The following is a 19,861-nucleotide window of genomic DNA, read 5'->3' as shown; positions in this document are numbered from 1 at the left end:
CATAACCATAAACAGCAATCCATCCTTGAGCCTTCATTTTAATTTATATTAAAAGAAAACACAATGAAGAATACAACACTTTTGTAAGGGGTAAAAACTAAGGGAAACAATAATGTGAAAATAAAGTATAAAATATACAAGCACACAAAACAAACAAGAATCACAGCGAACAAATACTACTATTTTTAACCCTCACAGAAAAAAACACAACAAACGTCCACGAACATGCAAAAAGTACAAAAAAACATCCGAATGCTGCTCCAACCAACAACTAAAAACGAAATTGCAATAGCACAGAACAATACCTTTGTCTATCTGCATCTCTCAATACAGTAACGCTATGACTGACTGAGGCCCACAGAGTGTATAATTGGCGGGATCAGCATTATATACTTGGAGGGCTGTCCCATTCAACTCTGACTGCTGCTCCTTTATGATGTCACACTGGCGTCTTTATCTAAACCAGACACACAGCGAATTTCTAGGAAAATACCAGGCAGACAAGGTCACTGGTGGACACAACATATTCGCTTTTGTGGATTTCATCAACGCTTGTAACCAATTAAACAAATGCATTTGCACCTTACACTTGTATAAGCTTTGTAAAGAATTAAATGCTATAAAGACATAGAACCCTTGTTATACAAACATATATATAATTTTTAAGGTTGCTATGGCAAGTATATTTTTATAGTGTACTCTGCAGGGGATGCCACCAACCCATTAGAAATAGAAAGCACAACAGCTGAGAAGGAGACAGCAAGTGGAACATGAACTTATGTTGGCACTGGACCAGAGTGCTTGAGTAGGCTGCAGCTGACGGCCTTGCTCATGTGTCATCTGCCTACAGCCCTTTACAGGCTTGATAGTAGGGCAGATGTCTGGACAAATAATCACATTATTCTTTTATTTTTTAATCATCAACCTCCAAGTCATCAGTTACACTTTTATTATGTTTCTTACTCTCTCTGTGATGGAAATGTAATGTACTTAACAAAGGAACCATCATTCAGGAGAATTTAGATATTTAAAGATTTTACTCACTTTATGTACAACCTGTGAACACCTCCACTATAACAAGTAAAGATTTCCTGCTTGAGACATGCAACAGTAAAAATTCCGCTAGTATCGGAGCACAGTTACAGTTATTTATCAACATTGGATGGAGCAGTAAGATTCTCTCTGTTTGTTATATTATTGTATTTTTCTCAAATAAAAATTTATTCAAAAAATAAAGACATTAGATTGAGCAATGGTCCCAGTTCAACTAGCTGACAAACTGGGAGAATGAAAGGTGCAAATGGCTGCAAGTGATGTATGATGATGCTTTGAATTAACTGTTTTAGGCATTGTTTTGGGCATTGTCACAGTAAGAATCTACTTGAACACATAAATGACTCAAATTTTTCCCCACCAACCCAATGGCATGGATTTTATATTTATGAAACACTGAAACATTAATAATGTACAACTCTACTCACCTTATGTACAACCTCTCACCTATACCACAAACACCTCCATCATAACAAGTAATGATTTCCTGCTTGACACATGCAGTAAAACATTAAAAATATAGCCAGTATCCGAGCACAGTTTTAGTTACTTATTAAACCTGTATACAACATTTTAAAGAAACTAGAAAATTACGACAACCTTGATCAAGTAGGAAAATGCAGCCAAGCCAGTTAACTAAAGACCCATGCATATAATAATTCATATCACCAAACCATTATTGTAACATCTGTTGACATAACAAACATATTAAACCTCAAATGTGACAGATATGATGTACAGACTCTGTTTTAGTTCCCTGTTTAAGTGGGCAAGTATTGTATATTTGCACTGAAGAGGTTTTTACTTTTTTTTTTTGTCCATTTATATCAGTTACATGTTGTCACTTCTAAGAATTAGAAATAAAAGTGTAGTGTAAACACAGGCATGATTAGTGCTTTGAGTGGAACCAAATTGCTGGCGGTATTCCGTTTATGGCAATGCAGTAACAATCAATTGAAGAGCTTGGGGAGTGGGAGAGGGGTGATTGCCGGGCGCTCCATGTTGGTATGATAGAACAGAATACGTTTAAGCCCCAGCCTAGGTCTGATACTGGGGCAGGTCCACAGATTATTTCTAGTCAATAATGATCTTGGGAACTCATGAAGCCATCCTTTTAAAACTCAGGTATCCCTGCAATCTAGGAAACCATGTCTCCATTAATGGGCTATGCTATTCCCTGGATACTTAGTGCCTAACTGTCCTCCATTCATATTTATTTACCACAAGTGATTAACTCCTGAGCACCATCCATTTTGGTATAGTTTAATACCCCCTGTTGGTGGTACCACTGGCAGTCCATTTACCATCATATGATTATACTGTATGTCCTTTATTATGGTAATTTGAAGTCCCTATTGGACCCTCCAGCACAGTACTTAATATGCATTTCTCAGAAATCACTACAAAGCCAGGAAATTCATATACCTGTATAATGGAAACTTTCAAATATTGTTCCATTATATATAAAAAAGATGATCAGGCTGATTCAAGAAAGTGTATCACATGTAAATAATTTTAAGCAATTATTAAAGAAAAAGAAAGATCGAGCATCATCTATCAACTATGGGCATATTTGTGAATAGTCAATATGAGTTAAGATAAGGAAGATCAAATGTAATTTTTTAATATGCTACAGGTCTATTGCGAAGCAACAGTTTTGGGGTGCTTTTGTGAGGGACTAGTGATCAACTAAAAAAAGTTTCGGTTTGAGGTCTGCTGTGGAAGGGGTAAAAAACTGGCTGAAACACAAAGCAAGGAATTACTGTGCTAAAATCATTTCCAAATGTTGCTATGTTAAAAGTGGTATTTTTCTATCCTCCCTCAAAGCTTTAAATATACTAATGTCTCGGCACGCCTCAGCCATTAGACTGCCAGTATAAATTGGTTAGGCAAATAAAAATGATACTTTTTAAAAAAAAATTCCTCTCATGTATAAAGCATCCTGAAATCTGAAAAAACAGTATTCATATTTTTATGTTATTCATAAGTGTACAACAAAATACACTTCAGTTCTAGGCTCAGATTTGCAAGATATATTGCAACTCTTAATGGCTGTCATGTAAACATAACTTGCATGCTGCTTAGAATTAACAAGATGATTGTAACTGGTCAGAACAATTGTTCTAAGTATAAAATTGCACAATATATTGCACTGCAATGCACTGTATATATTTTTAGCTCTGGTTCATCGCCACAAGATGGAGCTGTCATCTACTTTCAAATGTGCCACTTTTTTTCCCCTTAAATATGCATACAATCTGTTCCCTGCGGAAGTTGCCTTTTAGTTTATATAACACCTGTCATGGCTAACATGATCTCAGAATGTTATTCAAAATATAATAACACTTTCTAAAGCCTTACTACAAAATAAGAAGTGTACAGTAGAAATATCAGAAAGTGTTCATTCATTAACAAAGATTTTTCTTTGCTAAGCTTGGCTAAGCTAAGCTCTATTGCTAAGCTTGAAGTTGGGGGTAGCCCATTATTCCACTCATACAAGATTTCTTATCACACTAATAATTTTGGCAGTTTTAATAATCCGATTGCCTAAACAAATTTTCCATTTTAACAAATAGATGTGTAGTTCCACATTTCATTGTACCAACTAGGGATGCAATCCCCTTTTATTAATTAATAATAGTTATACAGTAAAAGCAGTAATTCTGTCTTTTATAATATGGAGCACACAAAAATATTTTGTTTTCTGAAAGCTATCAAGTGTACCTAAAAATGTGACAGGGACATGATGGAGAAAAACTACTTGAACTTTAAATCTCTTCTGCGCTGCTCTATGAGCATGCTTTGCTCAACTGTCTCAGAGCAAAGATAGCCTCTACAGGCACAAAATAAAACAAAAAACTTACCATGAAGAAAAACTAAGTCATTAATACAAAAGGTATTGATTTGAAAACAGTTTATAGCTCTTCAAAAAAATATCTAAAAGCAGATGACAAACCTGTGCACCTCTTCTGGTTTTATTTAATAACTATAAATAAAAGATCAGACACAAGTGTCTGTATTTCCAAATTAGTGTAATACTGCAATGGTAATATCTTAACAGCATCTAATAGGCTGAAAGGACAGTATAAATGTACAGTAAAAAGCAAAAGCACAAACACAAAACAAATATTATTTTAATATTAAGTGAAGATGTATTTTTTAAACACTTTTTAACGTTCTTGAAAAGTATTATTTTGTTTAGGAATAGGAGAATATCAACATTAATATATTGCTGAGACCATTAACTTAATGAGACCATTAAGTAAGAAGCTGAGAAAAGCTGTTCACATAGGACTGATGTTCCAAGCATCCTCAGGTAGCATCTGTGTTGCTTACCCATAATTAAGATACTGCACATGTTAGACTGCAATGCATGAGTGAAATGTGTTGTCATGGCCCAGTTCATAAGGTGGGTGAATTTTTGATTACCCAGCAACAGTTAGCTTCTGGGCAAGGCTGTCAGGTATATGTTTGATTGGACATTTTTGTCTCTGTAGTACCACTGATTTTCATTTTCATTGTTCATCTATGTAGTGGCACAGTATTGTGATACAACTTTAGATATAATGTTGTACACTGGTTCAGGATTACTGATTAGCTGCCAAAAGCTTTTCTTGTTAAACAAATGACTGGCAAAATGTCTTCTTTTATCATTATACCTACCAACTGTGTTATATCCTCTGAGCACTGGTCATCATATTTTCATATTTTTTGTCAACAATTTTGTATTTTTAAAGATAAAAGAGAAAAGAGGGCAAAAAGATAAAAGTTCAATATCAAAAAATTGTTTTGTATGTAGTAAACACTGTTGATATACTGTAGTTTAGCACAGTATTACTGTAAACAGTTTGAAACAAACTTTGTAGCTATTTTGCTAGAAACACTCCCAAGCCAATCACCATTTAGCATGCTTAATTGCACTCTAGACATCAGCTCTACTTCCAGATGTAAAACAATCAGGTTTGTTGCTTAAATATTGACTTGAAGTGCCCATTTAAATGAACAGTCTGTCTCAAAATGAGTCTTGATTAGGTGCTACAAGCAAATAAATAAATATTAACCAAAATTTGAATTAATGGAATATTGGAAATTTAGTCAGTTTAAATTTTTAAGATAAGCTAATACATCAACCTTTTAATCATTCACATCCCTATTAATAACATTCCAGGAAATCTGTGCGTAAATATCTGTGCTGCTGTTGGTTCAGGCCCTTTTGGAACTCTCCTTAGAGGGCTAGATCAGTTGGATGTGCTGCATGAGAAAAACAGGACAAAAGTGTGGAGAACTAAAATGCATGAGGGGAAAAATGCAGATTAACAGAGGATGAGTGTTTGTGATTGTGCTCTTTCTGTAGTGGTTAAGGTGTTTGGACCTCAAACCCTGAGGTTGTAGGTTCAAATCCCACTACCGACCCACTGTGACCATGAGCAAGTCACTTGACCTACCTGTGCTCCAACTGGAAAACCAAAAAGAAATGTAACCAATTTTATCTTAAATGTTGAAAGTTGCTTTTGATAAAGACATCAGCCAAATAAGTAAATGTAACACATGATATATTCTAGCCAGTGACTTTGTCCTTTATTGCTGCGCCTACAAAATACCTTCTTGTTAGGCACTCATTTAGCTTTGCCTTTAAACAAAGCTGAATGAAGTGTAAATATAGCTTTGATAGGTCTTTAGATAGTGATTTTTCATCTTAACATAGAAAGAAGAGTTACAAGTAACCATGCAATAATTAAACAGTTATGTTTAAGTATGTTGTTGTTGATGCATGCTTTCTTCAGAGATGCTGCGGGGGCTTTTTTGTTCATTTATTGTTGTTATTTTGTATTAAACTGAGATTCATTTCATCCGTTGAATTAAACTTTGATTGCATAAACTGTTATCTTTCAGTGCAATAAGCTGTGATTTTTAATTGTATTGTCTATGGGTGATTACACTTTAGCTATGGGAATAACATTTGTTGGTTTTAATAACTTTTTTCAATTGCATTCTTAGATACATTCCTCCAATTTAAGAGACTTTGCTGAAGGAGTGCACTTTTTAAGCTCTGCAACAAATACATGGAATGCTACCTACAAAAATAAAATGTCAGTTTTTTATAGATTTTTGACTAATATATTTTATAGAAAGGGCTGCTCCTGGTTTCTCAGATTACACTAAATTGTCTTTCTACCAGCCCTTGAGGTAAACAAAGACATTGAGTTAAATCATACCCATGTGTTGCATCCTTCACTTCCATCAGATTACAGTCGAGCAAATTTTAGGATATTTTCTAATTTCCTTCCCCTGTAGTGATACATTACACTGAGGTGTCAGTTTATTAGGTATATAACTACCTATGTAGTAGCATGTTGCGCCTCCTTTCAGAACTGCATGTATTTTTCTGTACAAGGATTCTACCAGCTGATTAATGCATTCTTCAGGAATTTTGCACCATCAGAAACTTGTGCTCCACACAGTTGCAGTAAGTTGAATGGCAGCACAGTGTTATGTTTAAGAAGCCCTTTCTCCTCATTTCAAAAATGTTTAATAGGGTTGAGATCTTGGGACTATGCAGGCCACTGAAGTTATGAAAATTGTCACATTTCTAGAACCATTTGGTGACTATACTGTACGTGCCTTATGACATTTAATGTTATCATATTGGAAGTGTCCATCTGAGTTAAGAAAAACCGTAATCATGAAGGGATAAACTTAGTTGGCAAGGATATTCAAGTGCACCGTGCCATTCAGATGTTCTTCAGTGGATGTTGTGGCCCTAATGTGTGCCATGTGGACAGTATCCACATCATCGCCATGCCATCACTGTTAAAGCCAAACATAATGGACTCAATAGACCCATGTTGTTTGCATCGATTTTTGATGTGTATGATGCAAAATGTAATCGGATTAATCTGACCCAGCATCTTTTTACACTCCTGAATGGCCCACTTTTGTTGCTTCTGTACCCATGGGGGACACATATTAGCCTCCAATATGGGTGTTTTAGATAGTGATAGACCTAAATGAAACTTTTTGGATGAAACCTAAACCAAAATTCATAAAACAAAGTTATGGATGCCAAAACCAGATTAATTTTTTCAAATCTATGTTATGCCCATTTGTTTTTGTGCCTTTGCATTAAGCCAAAATGTACATCACTTTCAATTTTCATTCATGCTTTTTAGTTAAAATTGAACTATGAAACTACAAGTTAATGAAAAATCATTTTATTTTTGAAGTCATTCCTATCAAAGAGGATATTCAGAAACTAAACTGTAAATAAGTAAATAAATAAGAAAAAATATATATCTCTATCATAATAAATTTTGAGCAAAAAGACGTGATCTGAAAGAGAGATAGAGAGACACTTCAAAGAGGCAAAGACACTTTCAGTTCCCGCGACACTGTCAAGTCACGTCATGCTGACATTCATTGGAAGCACGTTCCCGTGAGACGGTGACCTAGGCAAGGAAAGTAATAATCAGCCCGGAACAAGTGGAATTGAAAACCGTGCAGGTCCAAATGGGCTCCTAAATAAAAGACAAAGGCAGGTCCAAACATACACGTGCAGAGCAGGTTACAGATTATGACAGCAGTGAAATTCAAATGGCTCAAAACAAACCTTGGCGCGATACACACGCAGAGCAAGTTAAAAAATATGACAGTACTACAACTTGAAGGTGTCAAACAACAGAGAGTACAGATCGCATTCGCACAAACAAATGGAAATTATTACTAGGTGAAATAACAGAACAGCAAAAAGAGATTGAATATATGGACATAGGTGATATGTCGGAAGTATGTAGATATTGTAATGCTGTACAGTTTACGTTGGAGAATTGTGCATCATCTAATTCGTGTTGCCATCAGAGAAAAGTACCATATGCTATGAGAATCTGTGTTCCCACAATAATTACAGCTACGACAAGTTTAATTTCGAAAAAAACACAATTTGGTCAGATGTATATTTATGATCACGGAGGAGTGATGCAACATAGAATCGAAGAAGTTAAACGATCTGACATAATAGAAATTATACAGGCAATAATGGATACACATCCATACGTCCAAAAGCATCGCACTTTACACGAAAGTTACCAGCAAAACACAGACAAATACTGTAAATTATCTTGAATGTCTATATGAATCCGAAAGATCACAATCGCATTTATAATAAACCCACATGTGAGGAATTGTCAGTGATAATACTTTAGAAAAAATGGAGATATCAAAGACAGAGTAGAGATTTGTGTATATGCAAAGGCAAAGCATGATTCGTCATGTATGTCAAATACATCGCCCCATGCTGACCCTGTACTTTCCTTTGCTTTTCCCAGATGGCGAAACAGGATGGTCGTACAATATGAAACAAACACATTCAGAAAAACTAATAACACCCACACAATATTTCGGATAAAAGTCGCACCTAATTGTCTCTTCTTTATTAAATCGAATCACGCTAAACTCAGAACAGAACTTATGCAAGGTGTCATTGATCATGTTCACAATTCAAATATCAACAGGTCAGACAAATTCAAAATAGGTAAAGCAGTAATACTATCATCATCATATCAAGGTACTCCAAGAGCATTGCAACAGTTATATCATGATGCAATTACAACTATCGGTTGGCCAGCTTTTTTTTTTTACAATGATGTGCAATCCACAATGGCCAGAAATCTGCAGCTTCTTGAGAACAATGCCATTGGCTCTGGATATTCCCACTTTCGTTAAGTAGATTGTTTTATCAGAAAGTCTTATTTTTATTGAATGAACTCGAAATGGGAATATGCCATTCGTATTAAAACGTTTACAGTTCCCCATGGGAATAGCTTTTGCAATGACAATTAACAAATCACAAGGACAAACATTTGAAAAAATCGCATTATTTATGAGAGACAAAGAATATTCACTTACGGCCAGTTGTATGTTGCATTATCACGCTGTAAGACAAAACAAGGAATCAAAATTCAATGCTAAATTCTATTTCCACAGGACCAGACCTGGGGTTTGGTGAGCGAAAAGAGCAGGGGGCGGAGCCCCTTAGTTTATGTTAATAATGAATGATGATTTATAGTATGGAACCACCTTTCCTTCATTCTGACAAATAGGGAAAAAAATACCTTAAACTGTAATAAGGTGTGTGAACATGTGCCAACAGCTTGACAAACGTACTTTGACTAGAATGACTGTGGTTTTACACATTGTAGCTTGTAAATTTGAAGATCTTGCACCAAGCAAATAATAAATTGTAAACTTAAAATGATTTGTGGGTTTTTAAAATTGAGCATAATATGAACTGAATCCAAATAATCCATATTCTTTTTAATTTAACTTGTTTTAACAGTGTTGCTTTGAGTCCTAATTGAAATTGTCCTTCTCCCTTTCTTTCCAACACCTTTGCAAAAGCAATTGGACAGTCTCTTGCAGTATGTCATTAGTACTAGTGTTCTGTCTTGTTAACAAATCCATGTAATCCTCTAAAGATGGCATCCATACCCCATGAGGTGTGACCTATCACTCAAGCCCTATAAAATAGGAGGCACTTTTTGAAACTGTCATCCATAACAGAAGAACAATAGTAACAACATTATATATTTGACCAAAAACTTTACTTTTAACTAGTTTTGCTGTTATTGGCTGAATATTTTCAGGGTCTGAAAAACTTGGTTCATGTCTAGTCACATCCCTTTTTTGGACATAGTCCAATAAGTGACATCCTTCACAGTAGTGTTGAATACAGATGTGATTTTCCTGGTTGTAGTCCGTCTGTTTTCTTGTACTTCACCATTTTTTTAACCCCTCTCATCCAAAAGCCCGTTTTCACCTACAGATCAGCCATAATGTGTAGTTTGCTTTTCACACCACTCTTAGTAAACCTTTGAAATTTCTCTATGAACAAATCCCATGATGACAGAAGTTTGCCAGATACTAGAATTGAGTCGCCTTATACCCACTCTCATTCCATGTTCAGTGTCAATATGGTCCCTTATTTTGCCAATTCTAGTGCTTAATGTAATGCTAACTAATGCTAGAAATGCTGGTCTGCCAAACCTATTCCATACATTCCTATCATATGATATATGACATACTAGAATGTAGAATTTGTGTGAAGGAGGAGTGTGTAACTAAAAAGCTGTCAACTCTATGTAATATCCCTAAAAGATCACTTGGCAGTTATTGGTGTGATGCCTAGCATATGTTGTATAAAGAAGAAATTTATTTTAAGTTAACTTAGAATATGCAATTAGCTTCCAGAAAAGTATATTAAATATGAATTATACATAAAAATATTTTATTCATGACCTCTAAAAGAACAGGTCTGTTTTGTAAAGTGGTACTTACAACTCTGTCAGACAGTGGGTGACATTGTCAGTTATAAAGTTTATAGATACTGTAAATGACAAGAAATTCAAATTTCATACATTGAAAGAAAGTACAGTGAGTTAAATATACATTGTTTTTTGTATATGTGGGTTTGGGTTCCATGGATTTAAGTGATGTTCCTGTTTGTGTTCTAACAGATAATTTGTGATACAGGTTCATCCCTGAATCTCCACGGTGGCTGTTGAGTCAAGGAAGAAGAGAGGATGCAGAATCAATACTGATAAAGGCTGCAAAACAAAATGGGATTTGCCCACCAACCCCAATATTTGAGTCCACAGAGGTACTGCATTACACTTCGATTTTTCTGTGTATTCCTCCTAAGCAACAACTTTTCATTTGTTAATAACAGTAACAAAACAATATATACGGATATTTTATGTTGTTTACTATTTGTGAAATTTGTTGTACTGTACAATTCTCTATAGCAGTGCTTACAGTTATTATATGAATCCATGAGTGTTTTCCTATTGTTTATAAAAAATGAAATTTCAGTATTGATCAATTTCTCAGTGAAATAATAGTGTAGTTAATTGTTTTGCTATGACTATGAGCTGGCAGAAAAAAGAAAGATGAGGATAAAGGCAAAGTCAAGGCCAAAAAACAAACATAGGTCAAAGGCAAAAAGGACACTCAAAATAGACAATTAAAGCCCAAAATATTTCTTGAAAATTAAAGTCAAAATCACACAAAGTTCTGATATTCTGAAAAGATTAACATATTAATAAAAGTTTTTGCACACAAATCCAAAATTTTAGACACTGGGAGTAGAATGCTGCCAAATACCCTCTTCATGATAACATCACATAATGCAACTTCTGGGGGCCACATGATACCAACGGAGCAGATTGGTGACTGGACATCCTTTGTAACAATGTTCTGAAACTGAACAGAATTCATGGTTCCTTCCATTATGGCAAGTTGTCCTGGTCATGAGATAGCATCACATTACCACCATGACCGTATGTTTTACTGTTGGTAGATACTTCTACTGTGGAATGCTACTTTAATTTTTATACCAGACATAATGGGGCCCATGTCATCCAAAAAACCCTATGTTTGTCATATCAATTTATAGAACTTTCTTGCAAAGGGTTTGGGATCATCCAAACAGCAGTGAAAATAATCAAATGCCTTAAAATGAAAAAGCTCTGTCCTATCAAACACAAGGGCAGGGCTAAAAATTGCTCCTAACATTAACAACAAAATGAGTAATAAAAGGTACAGTACGTCCATCATTATTGTACCAAAGTTCCACTTTGACACTACAATTCCATGTAATATTATGTTTTGGTTTTTTTTTAGCTTGCCCTGACTTTGTAAGCTCCCTCATTTGCGATAACCTTTGTGTGACTGGTTACAATCCTGATGCAAACACAAATGACAGTATACATCCTTCAAAACAAGAGCCCATAACTGTCACAGGTCGATCTAGCATAGTGTTTTTCAAAATGGAGTCCATAATACATGGCAAGGGAGTTCACAAAATTACTGGTGAGTTTTGTGAAAGCGGCTGTGCTAACATATCCCACAAACACTGTTTTCTGACAACCAATTAAAACCCAACCAGTTGTCACCCTGTGCTCGTCTGCCCTGCATAACATTGTTTAAAGGAGAATACCGTACACTACCTTTTTAACACATGCTAAGACCCCTTGCATCAAACATGAGCAAAAAGCACACAAGCTTACGTTTGTGCCAGTCACTCCCATAATGTTCCGAGCCAATAAATACATTAGGAATCCTTGCATCACTCATTTTTTATATACTGCTGTCAATCACTCATTACTCTGTTTTATTCAGTCACACTAAAGCTAGTTGGATAATTTGGGTAAAAAAAAAATCTTTTTAAGTAATGAATAGATTCTTGGGTCAAATGTACAAACTATCAAGTGAAAATAAGCCAACTTTATCTAAAAAAAGCCAAATATGATAACAATTATATAGAGTTTGGCTTTGTAAGCCCTCATTCTAATCACAAAACAAGGATTTATTTGCATGTGCAGGGCGGTATCAGAGTCTGCCTGTCATCCATCACTCCCAGAATTGAGAAACTATGTAGTCAGAGACAAACATACCCATCTCTCTAATTTACCAGGTACATGCACAGATGTGGTCTAGTGCGGTTATAAATCTAAACAATCTGAAAAGGTGTTTTACTTTCATTTTGTGATAATAAAATGATTATTTGGTGTTTCCTTATAGTGGGGGTCTGTAGTTTTTTTTCCCCTCCCTTTTAAGGGGTCCTTGGTCTGAAAAAGTCTGAGAACCTGTGATCTAGCAATCATTGAAAAAGGAAAGTTATATTGGATCAAAATAGAAATTTATGTTTATAAAATACCTGAAGTAATTGCAAAGTTTAACAAGTTTGTCCCTTGTAGTAGCTAAGTGCTGCTGGTGATTTCTTGAAGGACAGAGAAAACTTAAAAAAAAAAAATAGGTGTCTTTCTTGTATGGCACAAATTGCCCAAGTATCAAAAATCTGCATACAGTGAGTGATGGTTAATAGCTATTTTCTTGAGGTTTACTGTCCAACTTTCTTGAACATGGTAACTGTAGTAGTATTTTGTAAACTTTGCTGTGTGTGGGCATATGGCAAAGATTTGTGGTGAATTGTTCATTAAAGTTCTTACTTGTTGTTCATTAAACTTGGTGGCACACTGTGAATATTTGCCATGTGCCCAGTCACAAAAAATGCATGCTTCCTTTACCATTTTTGCACACAGACGTATGGGGTCATTCCCAGCATTGTTCTTCATTACCCCTAATTCTATTAATACGCTATACACTCTTTTACTGGCAGTATATGCAAATACTGTGTCAAACAGTTCAAACAGGGATGGATTAGCTTCAGGTTTTCATTTTAGCCACATTCGTAATTTCTAACTAATTACCAGTGCTAGTGAAACATAGTTTTTTGCCTTAATTTAAATGGCTTGCTTTTTTAAGATTCATAATCATTACTTCTTAATTTCTTGTCCTGCAGCCAAACAATAAAGAGATGCACACTTGAATATTACTTGAATTATTGCTTTTCTTGGCATCCACAGTCTAAACTGGGATTAAAACATAACAGCTGTTCACTAAAGCTCGGCAGCACATGTTTATTTTTCATCAATTTAAAAAGTTTAATCTGTCACAGTTAGTGCTGGTACATTTTTAGAGCTGTTATTGAAGGCATCCTCACTTTCTCTATAGCTTTTTGGTATGGAAATGCATCTGCTCACTCAAAACAAAAATTTCAGGAACTTATTTGGACAGTAGAAATGATTGTAGGCCTGAAAGTGGACTCTATTGAAGTCCTGCGTACATCATGGGTGAGGAAGCATTCCAGAAATATAATCAAAGACTACGCTTACCCAAGCAATCATCTCTTTCAGTTATTAATCTCGGGGAAAAGTTACCGTTCTCTAAAGGCAAGACTAAGTAGACAGATAAAATTTTCAGTACTACTGTAGTATTATACTATTGCTAATTCACATCCTTTTCTTGATTTCTAAACTCCTCCAAGTATTCAAAATTATAAATTAGTAATGCAATTCTACTTTACTATATTGTTTTTCTTATTTTGGGTTTTGTGCAATATATTTTTCACTACTACTGTTAAGGACTCGATGGTGACATGCATTTTATATTGTGTTGTTTAATTATATTTACCTTGTTATGTGTGTAGATGGAATGCCAAAAGAATTTCCTAGAAAGTGTGTTGCCTGGAAATAAAGTTAAAGTTAATACTTTTAGCACCTTATATGTTATATAAATGATAAATAACATTAACAGTGTGTTATGAAAAAAAAATGTGAAATATTATACATTGAAACACAGTGGAATATAATAGGGTATATGCAGTATATACAAGTTTCAGGTTAGAAGTCAATTTTTAAATCGATCCCTGTATTTTTCTGAACAATTCCTTTCAGTACAGTGTCACAGCACACAGTTTTAGAAGAATGGAATGTAGGGCAGAGAGCAAGGCTGCAAGAGACGTTTTCTTTTTACGTTTGCCTGCCATCCTATCCACATATCTTTGGAAGTGTCTCTGTGCATTTACTTTTTAAATATTTTAAACTTATGAAAACAGTTTATAGAGGTCCTGTTTTGCATTGAATCGCCATCACTAAGAGTTCTTGAATTTCAAAAAGTATTTAGTTTAGTGAACACTTACTATAGTAATCGAAATATATTTAGGAATCAACAAATTACTTAAAAACAAAACTAGAAATTTACTATTAATTGGGTAGATTCACACTGCTGGGTATTATGAAGATAGTGTCTAGTTCTGTTCTCCTCTTCAAAAGCTTTGTATTTGCACCTTATACTCGGTTTTCACTGATCAGCATGCTACATGCATGTTTAAATGCGCAAATGAACAAGAACAGACAAGTCATAAAATTATTATACTGTATCTGATTATACAGTAGTTTAAACAGTATTGAACAGTTATGTTATTAAAAGTTACAATCTAAAAGTTTGTTGTTTATTTTTAAGTTTCAAGATGGTTTACATGAGGAAACACATTTCCATAGTATACTGGATCTTATAAGGACTTCAAATATTCGTTCTATTACCCTTGTGTTTTTATATATTTGGTAAGTACATTTTTAAAAATAATGCTATCATAAATAAGGGCTAATTTAATATTTTTACTAAATATATTCAGTATTTAATACATGTTAAAACCTGAAATGGCTCATCTATATGGCTTGTTTGTGAAAATTTTTAATGTACATTAGCTTTCTAGTTTTCTTCTTAGCCAAAATGCCTTTTTTGTTGCTTTAATTTTAGTAGCAGGCAATGTTAGTTAGTGTATTACTTTACAATTTGTAGCTTTACTATAAGCCCTTATTTGGTTAAACCTTTACACAGAAATCTCTCTATTATAAAAAAAATCTTGGGGAGGGAGACAGGGAGACGAGACGTGATCTTCTCGGAAGACAATTTGAAATCCAGCGACAGACACTTTATCTTGCTCCCAGCTCTTAAAACAACGACAAGCGACAAGCAAAACACGCAGCTTGCCAGCAGATGATCTGCTTCTCCTTGTGTGCATTCAGCCATACTAACCCTCCACCCCCATTTTGATCATTGTCACTTTATTTTAGTACCATCTGATAAAAGTATACATTTTTCCAAATGCTTTACACAATATCTCAAGTAGATGAATTGTTTTATTCACATTCACATTTTTAGTTTGCTTTGACTTAAAAATATTTAAAAATTATAAAGCTAGCTTAACATCAGGATGTTGGAATAAATTCACAGATCAACACATGTTTTGATTCCAACAAATCAGAATTTGCAGAAATTACTTAATATTTGTACAGATACCCACAACCTTTTTCCATACAGTCATATGTAAATGTTACAAATAATAGAAGATGGCCTAACATTGGTTAAAAATGCCAAAGTATAGCTCTTGTTACTATGAAAAATCTGGTGAACACTCACTGTAGAGTAAGGTGATAATAGCTTTATATAACTAACCATTTTCAGAACCTTTTTTTTTTTTAAATTTGTACTTATTTGTAACCCAAAGAAAACATAAACAATACATTTTGAAATTTGTATACAGTACCATTGGCCTTCAGAATTCCTACAAAAATAGTAATGCACTGATCCACTGTCCGGAGATCAGAATCAGCCCTTTTTTTACTCTTCATAGGAGACTGACAATGACCTCATAATGGCCAGCCTCTACTGGTTTTTATGAGTCAAAGTTTACAAGCCTGCCAGGTGATTAGGTGCCAACTGGTTGGTGTCTGTATCATTAGAAGAGTATAGCTGGCCTTGATAGCTGTACGTTACTTTAACAATACAATGCAAAAATCTGCAACATATCTTTTTAAAATCAACTGATAGTGCTACTGTGCTGTTAATTATCAACTAGCCGACGCCCGCCGTAGCATACGGCAATGTAAGAATAGGAATGAAAAACGGTGAGAGAGAAATTCAGAGATCAAGAAGAAATACTTTTTGAAAGACGCAGTAGTGAATAGGTGTTTTGCTGGAGACGATTTATGCTAAGAAATAACGCACCGATAGGAACAGGCAGTTGCCAGATCCCAGAACAGAGATGACATTGTACAAAAACCCATCGACAGAGAAGATACTGTCGTTCATTTCATAACAAAGGCTTAGGAAACAACCAACGCAGTATAACGAAAATAGCAAGAGGTATGGGAGGCCGCAGGCAGCGTGGGAAAGGGTTTGGAAGAGGACGAATAGGAATCGAGAAATGCAGTGTCGGCTGCGTGTGGGCGGGACCAGTTTTGAAGAGGAGCCGCAGGCAGCGTGGGGTAGGGTTTGGAAGAGGACAAATAGGAATCGAGAAATGCCGTGCTGGCTGTGTGTGGGCGGGACTGGTTTTGAAGTGGAAGCAGGACGAACCAGAAGAGAAATATATATAAGAGATGAATCAGCATGAAACTAGTATAAGTTTTGTTAACAAAGTAAACATTTCTCTAGTGTTTCAGATAATAATCATAAATCTTGCGCATAGCTGAAATTTTTATTATTTTGTTACTGCTTGTATAGCTGGTTAATTATCAGTATTGGAAGACAGAGATATATCAAATGTGCAGCCCAAGTTTTCCCGATTTGGTATTTTGCTGCATACAAGCAATGTGAATATTTTGCTTCCCTTAACCTCAATTACCCCAACAGTAGTTCAAATACAGGATGACTGTGAAGTGGCTTCCAGACACCTGAAGATTTTGTCTATTTCAGTTTCAGCTACATTTGGTTATAATATTAATTTGTTAGTTTTCCTAGGTCTTCTCTGTTATATTATATGGAGTTAAATTAAGTTAAATGATTGTTTGATGATTTGAAGTCAGCCAAGTGGATGCTTTGAAGCAGTTTCCAACATGCGGTTGATTTGTTTGTTTTCACTTGCCCTTTAGTCTTATTGCAGCCTTTGAAAGAAAAAAAAAAGTAAACAAACTTCAATTGTAATCTAGTTCAAGGTTTACTCAAACAGATCAATGATTTGTACAAAAAAATATGGAGAGAATTTTACTATGAATTCAATTTTATTCACTACCCATTACATCCTAATGCTGGGAGGTTGCATGATCTGAGTTAGTGGGAGTTACACATGCATAAACAAGAGAAGTTTGCTTTGAAATGTGACACGTATGAAAGCACACAATAAAGAATCAATGCCAAAAACATTGTTGGTTTCAAATTAGTATAACTGAACATGAAAGTCCCGACATGCTGAGATAAGCAGTCTGCTGTGATTCTTTCATCTTGCAGTTTAATTATGAAAATATTTTCTTCCAACCTTGACTACAGACACATTTTGGAATGTGAACATGTAAATATTGTAGTACATAAAGCATGTTTAAATAATGGATAATGGAATGTGTGCAATACCTGAAACTGAACAGTGTGTATGCACTGATTTTACAAAAATTTTTTGCTAAGGTTCCCGATTTGCGCCTGATGAAAGATCAGCTGTGGCGCTTGTGACCACAAATTGGACTAAGCAGGCAAGAAAAGTGATTGAAGAGAAATTGTCATTTATAGTTTGCTACTTTGTTTTATTCATAATGTAAATTTATATATTTTAGTATTGCTTTATTGAGCCATGTTACTCAAGTGTCACTTGCAGACAGTATACCACCTTGAAATCGACAATTGGATTGAGAATTGGCTTATTTTCTGTCAAATTGGAGAGCAGGAACAGCCATAAAAATTATGATCTCTGGACCTCTGATTACAAACATACTGATTCACCAACCAGCTTGCTGTCTGAAATTTTGAATTTTTAATAGACTTCAACAACCATAAATTTAAGGTTTAAGTAGGTGAAGATCAAGGCTCTATTCAGCCCCATTCTGATCAGTGTAATGTTTTGTAGGATGGCAGTCTCAATTGGCTATCATGGACTTTCCTTGAATACATCCAATCTACATGGAGATCCCTATCTGAATGCTTTCATCTCGGCTGCTGTGGAGTTTCCAGCATATCTTGCAGCTTGGTTCCTTCTCAAACTCCTCCCAAGGAGGATGTCAATGTGCCTTACACTCTCTTTAGGTGGAGCTTTACTTATTTCAATGTTGCTTATTCCTGAAGGTATGAATAGTATTTTTTATCTCTCTATGTTTTTCCTATTTGATAATGATAATTTTTAATTTGCCAAGAGATTCACACTATACAGACCTAATCACTGTAGATTTTGTTTTTTTAGTGAGTGAGATATTGATATATACAGTACTGTATGTTGAAATGTTCTCCAGTTTTGTTTTTCATTCCCATCTTAGTCTAAAAATACAGCTTGTTCTCCTTGCACAACTGACATATGTATTTTCTTTCTGTTTGTTTCTCCTCAGATTCAACTGTTGTTTCCATTTTATTAGCAATGCTGGGAAAGTTTGGAATCACAGCAGCATTTTCTATAGTTTACATCTTTACAGCAGAGCTTTATCCAACAGTTGTAAGAAATATGGCTGTTGGGGCCTGCTCTACATCTTCACGGGTGGGCAGCATCATAGCACCTTACTTTGTGTATTTAGGTAAAACAGCTTGCATTTTCATATGATTTCACCACCTGCTATCTGATTTATATTACTATGTTTATTTAATTTTTTTCCTAAAATTCTCTAGGTTATTTGTTTATTATAGTCCATTTAATTTCTCTGTTGCCCTATGGGTACATCAGTCATATTTGTATTATTCACTATGAAATGACAGTTCACAGGAAGTGTTTCTTATAGGTATTGAAATGGAATTAGTGTAGAAACTTCTATTTTTGAACAACTGGATTGTCTTTTGATTGTGCATGTTTGTTTTCATTTCAGTTTGAGGCCAGTTTTAAATTGTAATTCAAAAAATCAAAATTTTGTAATTATTAAAAAGCAGTGCACGTAAGGTAGCAATTGATAAAAAGCAAGTTATAATTGTAAGAATGCATTTAAATGAGACAGTGTTATTTCTTTCTGTTGTCTTAGGTACATTTAATAGGATCTTGCCTTACATGGTAATGGGAAGCCTCACAATACTTGCAGGAGTTCTTATTCTTCTCCTTCCTGAAAGTTTTGGAAAATCCCTCCCTGAGACCATTAACCATATGGAAATAATGAAAGGGTATATGTTCTGTTTTATTTTTTTATATGATCTTAAACTCTGTAATTAATCCTGTAATGGTTCATAAATGTTGCAGTAATACTTAACATTGAATACAATCAAATATCACCTTTAAAGTATACCTCTTGGTCATTTTTATCAAAATGATAACTACATTTTTGTGAAAAAAGATGATAGCATTTTTGCTCATATGAAAGTTCATAATTCTAATGACGTATTTGGAATTTAGTTTTTTCAGTATTCAGCCATATTGCCTTTTATACTTCTCATGTGATGGCAGGTTAGTCAGCAAATAACTGTTCTGAGTGTCATAGGTATTGATTTGCATGTGTTACAAGAGTAAAAGTAA

General features: G+C 34.7%; 1 protein-coding gene and 1 long non-coding RNA gene across 2 annotated transcripts in view; one reads left to right on the top strand and one right to left on the bottom strand.

Annotated features, from left to right (window-relative positions):
- The window catches only part of LOC120542776, a 101,605-nt gene that overhangs the window by 73,512 nt on the left and 8,232 nt on the right, over positions 1–19,861 (bottom strand). The gene's annotated exons all lie outside the window — the stretch shown is intronic.
- LOC120542774 (solute carrier family 22 member 4-like) overlaps positions 1–19,861 on the top strand; it is a 46,407-nt gene that overhangs the window by 25,723 nt on the left and 823 nt on the right. The window contains exons 5-9 of the mRNA XM_039775430.1: positions 10,579–10,705; positions 14,911–15,011; positions 18,287–18,501; positions 18,759–18,941; positions 19,377–19,512. Of these exons, the coding sequence (XP_039631364.1) occupies positions 10,579–10,705; positions 14,911–15,011; positions 18,287–18,501; positions 18,759–18,941; positions 19,377–19,512 (762 nt within the window). The remainder of the gene's footprint in view (positions 1–10,578; positions 10,706–14,910; positions 15,012–18,286; positions 18,502–18,758; positions 18,942–19,376; positions 19,513–19,861) is intronic.

The sequence above is a fragment of the Polypterus senegalus genome, chromosome 13, assembly GCF_016835505.1.
Source record: "Polypterus senegalus isolate Bchr_013 chromosome 13, ASM1683550v1, whole genome shotgun sequence".
NCBI classification, from domain to species: domain Eukaryota; kingdom Metazoa; phylum Chordata; class Cladistia; order Polypteriformes; family Polypteridae; genus Polypterus; species Polypterus senegalus.
Note: the sequence above shows the minus strand (reverse complement) of the source record. Positions and strands in the feature narration are given on the sequence as shown.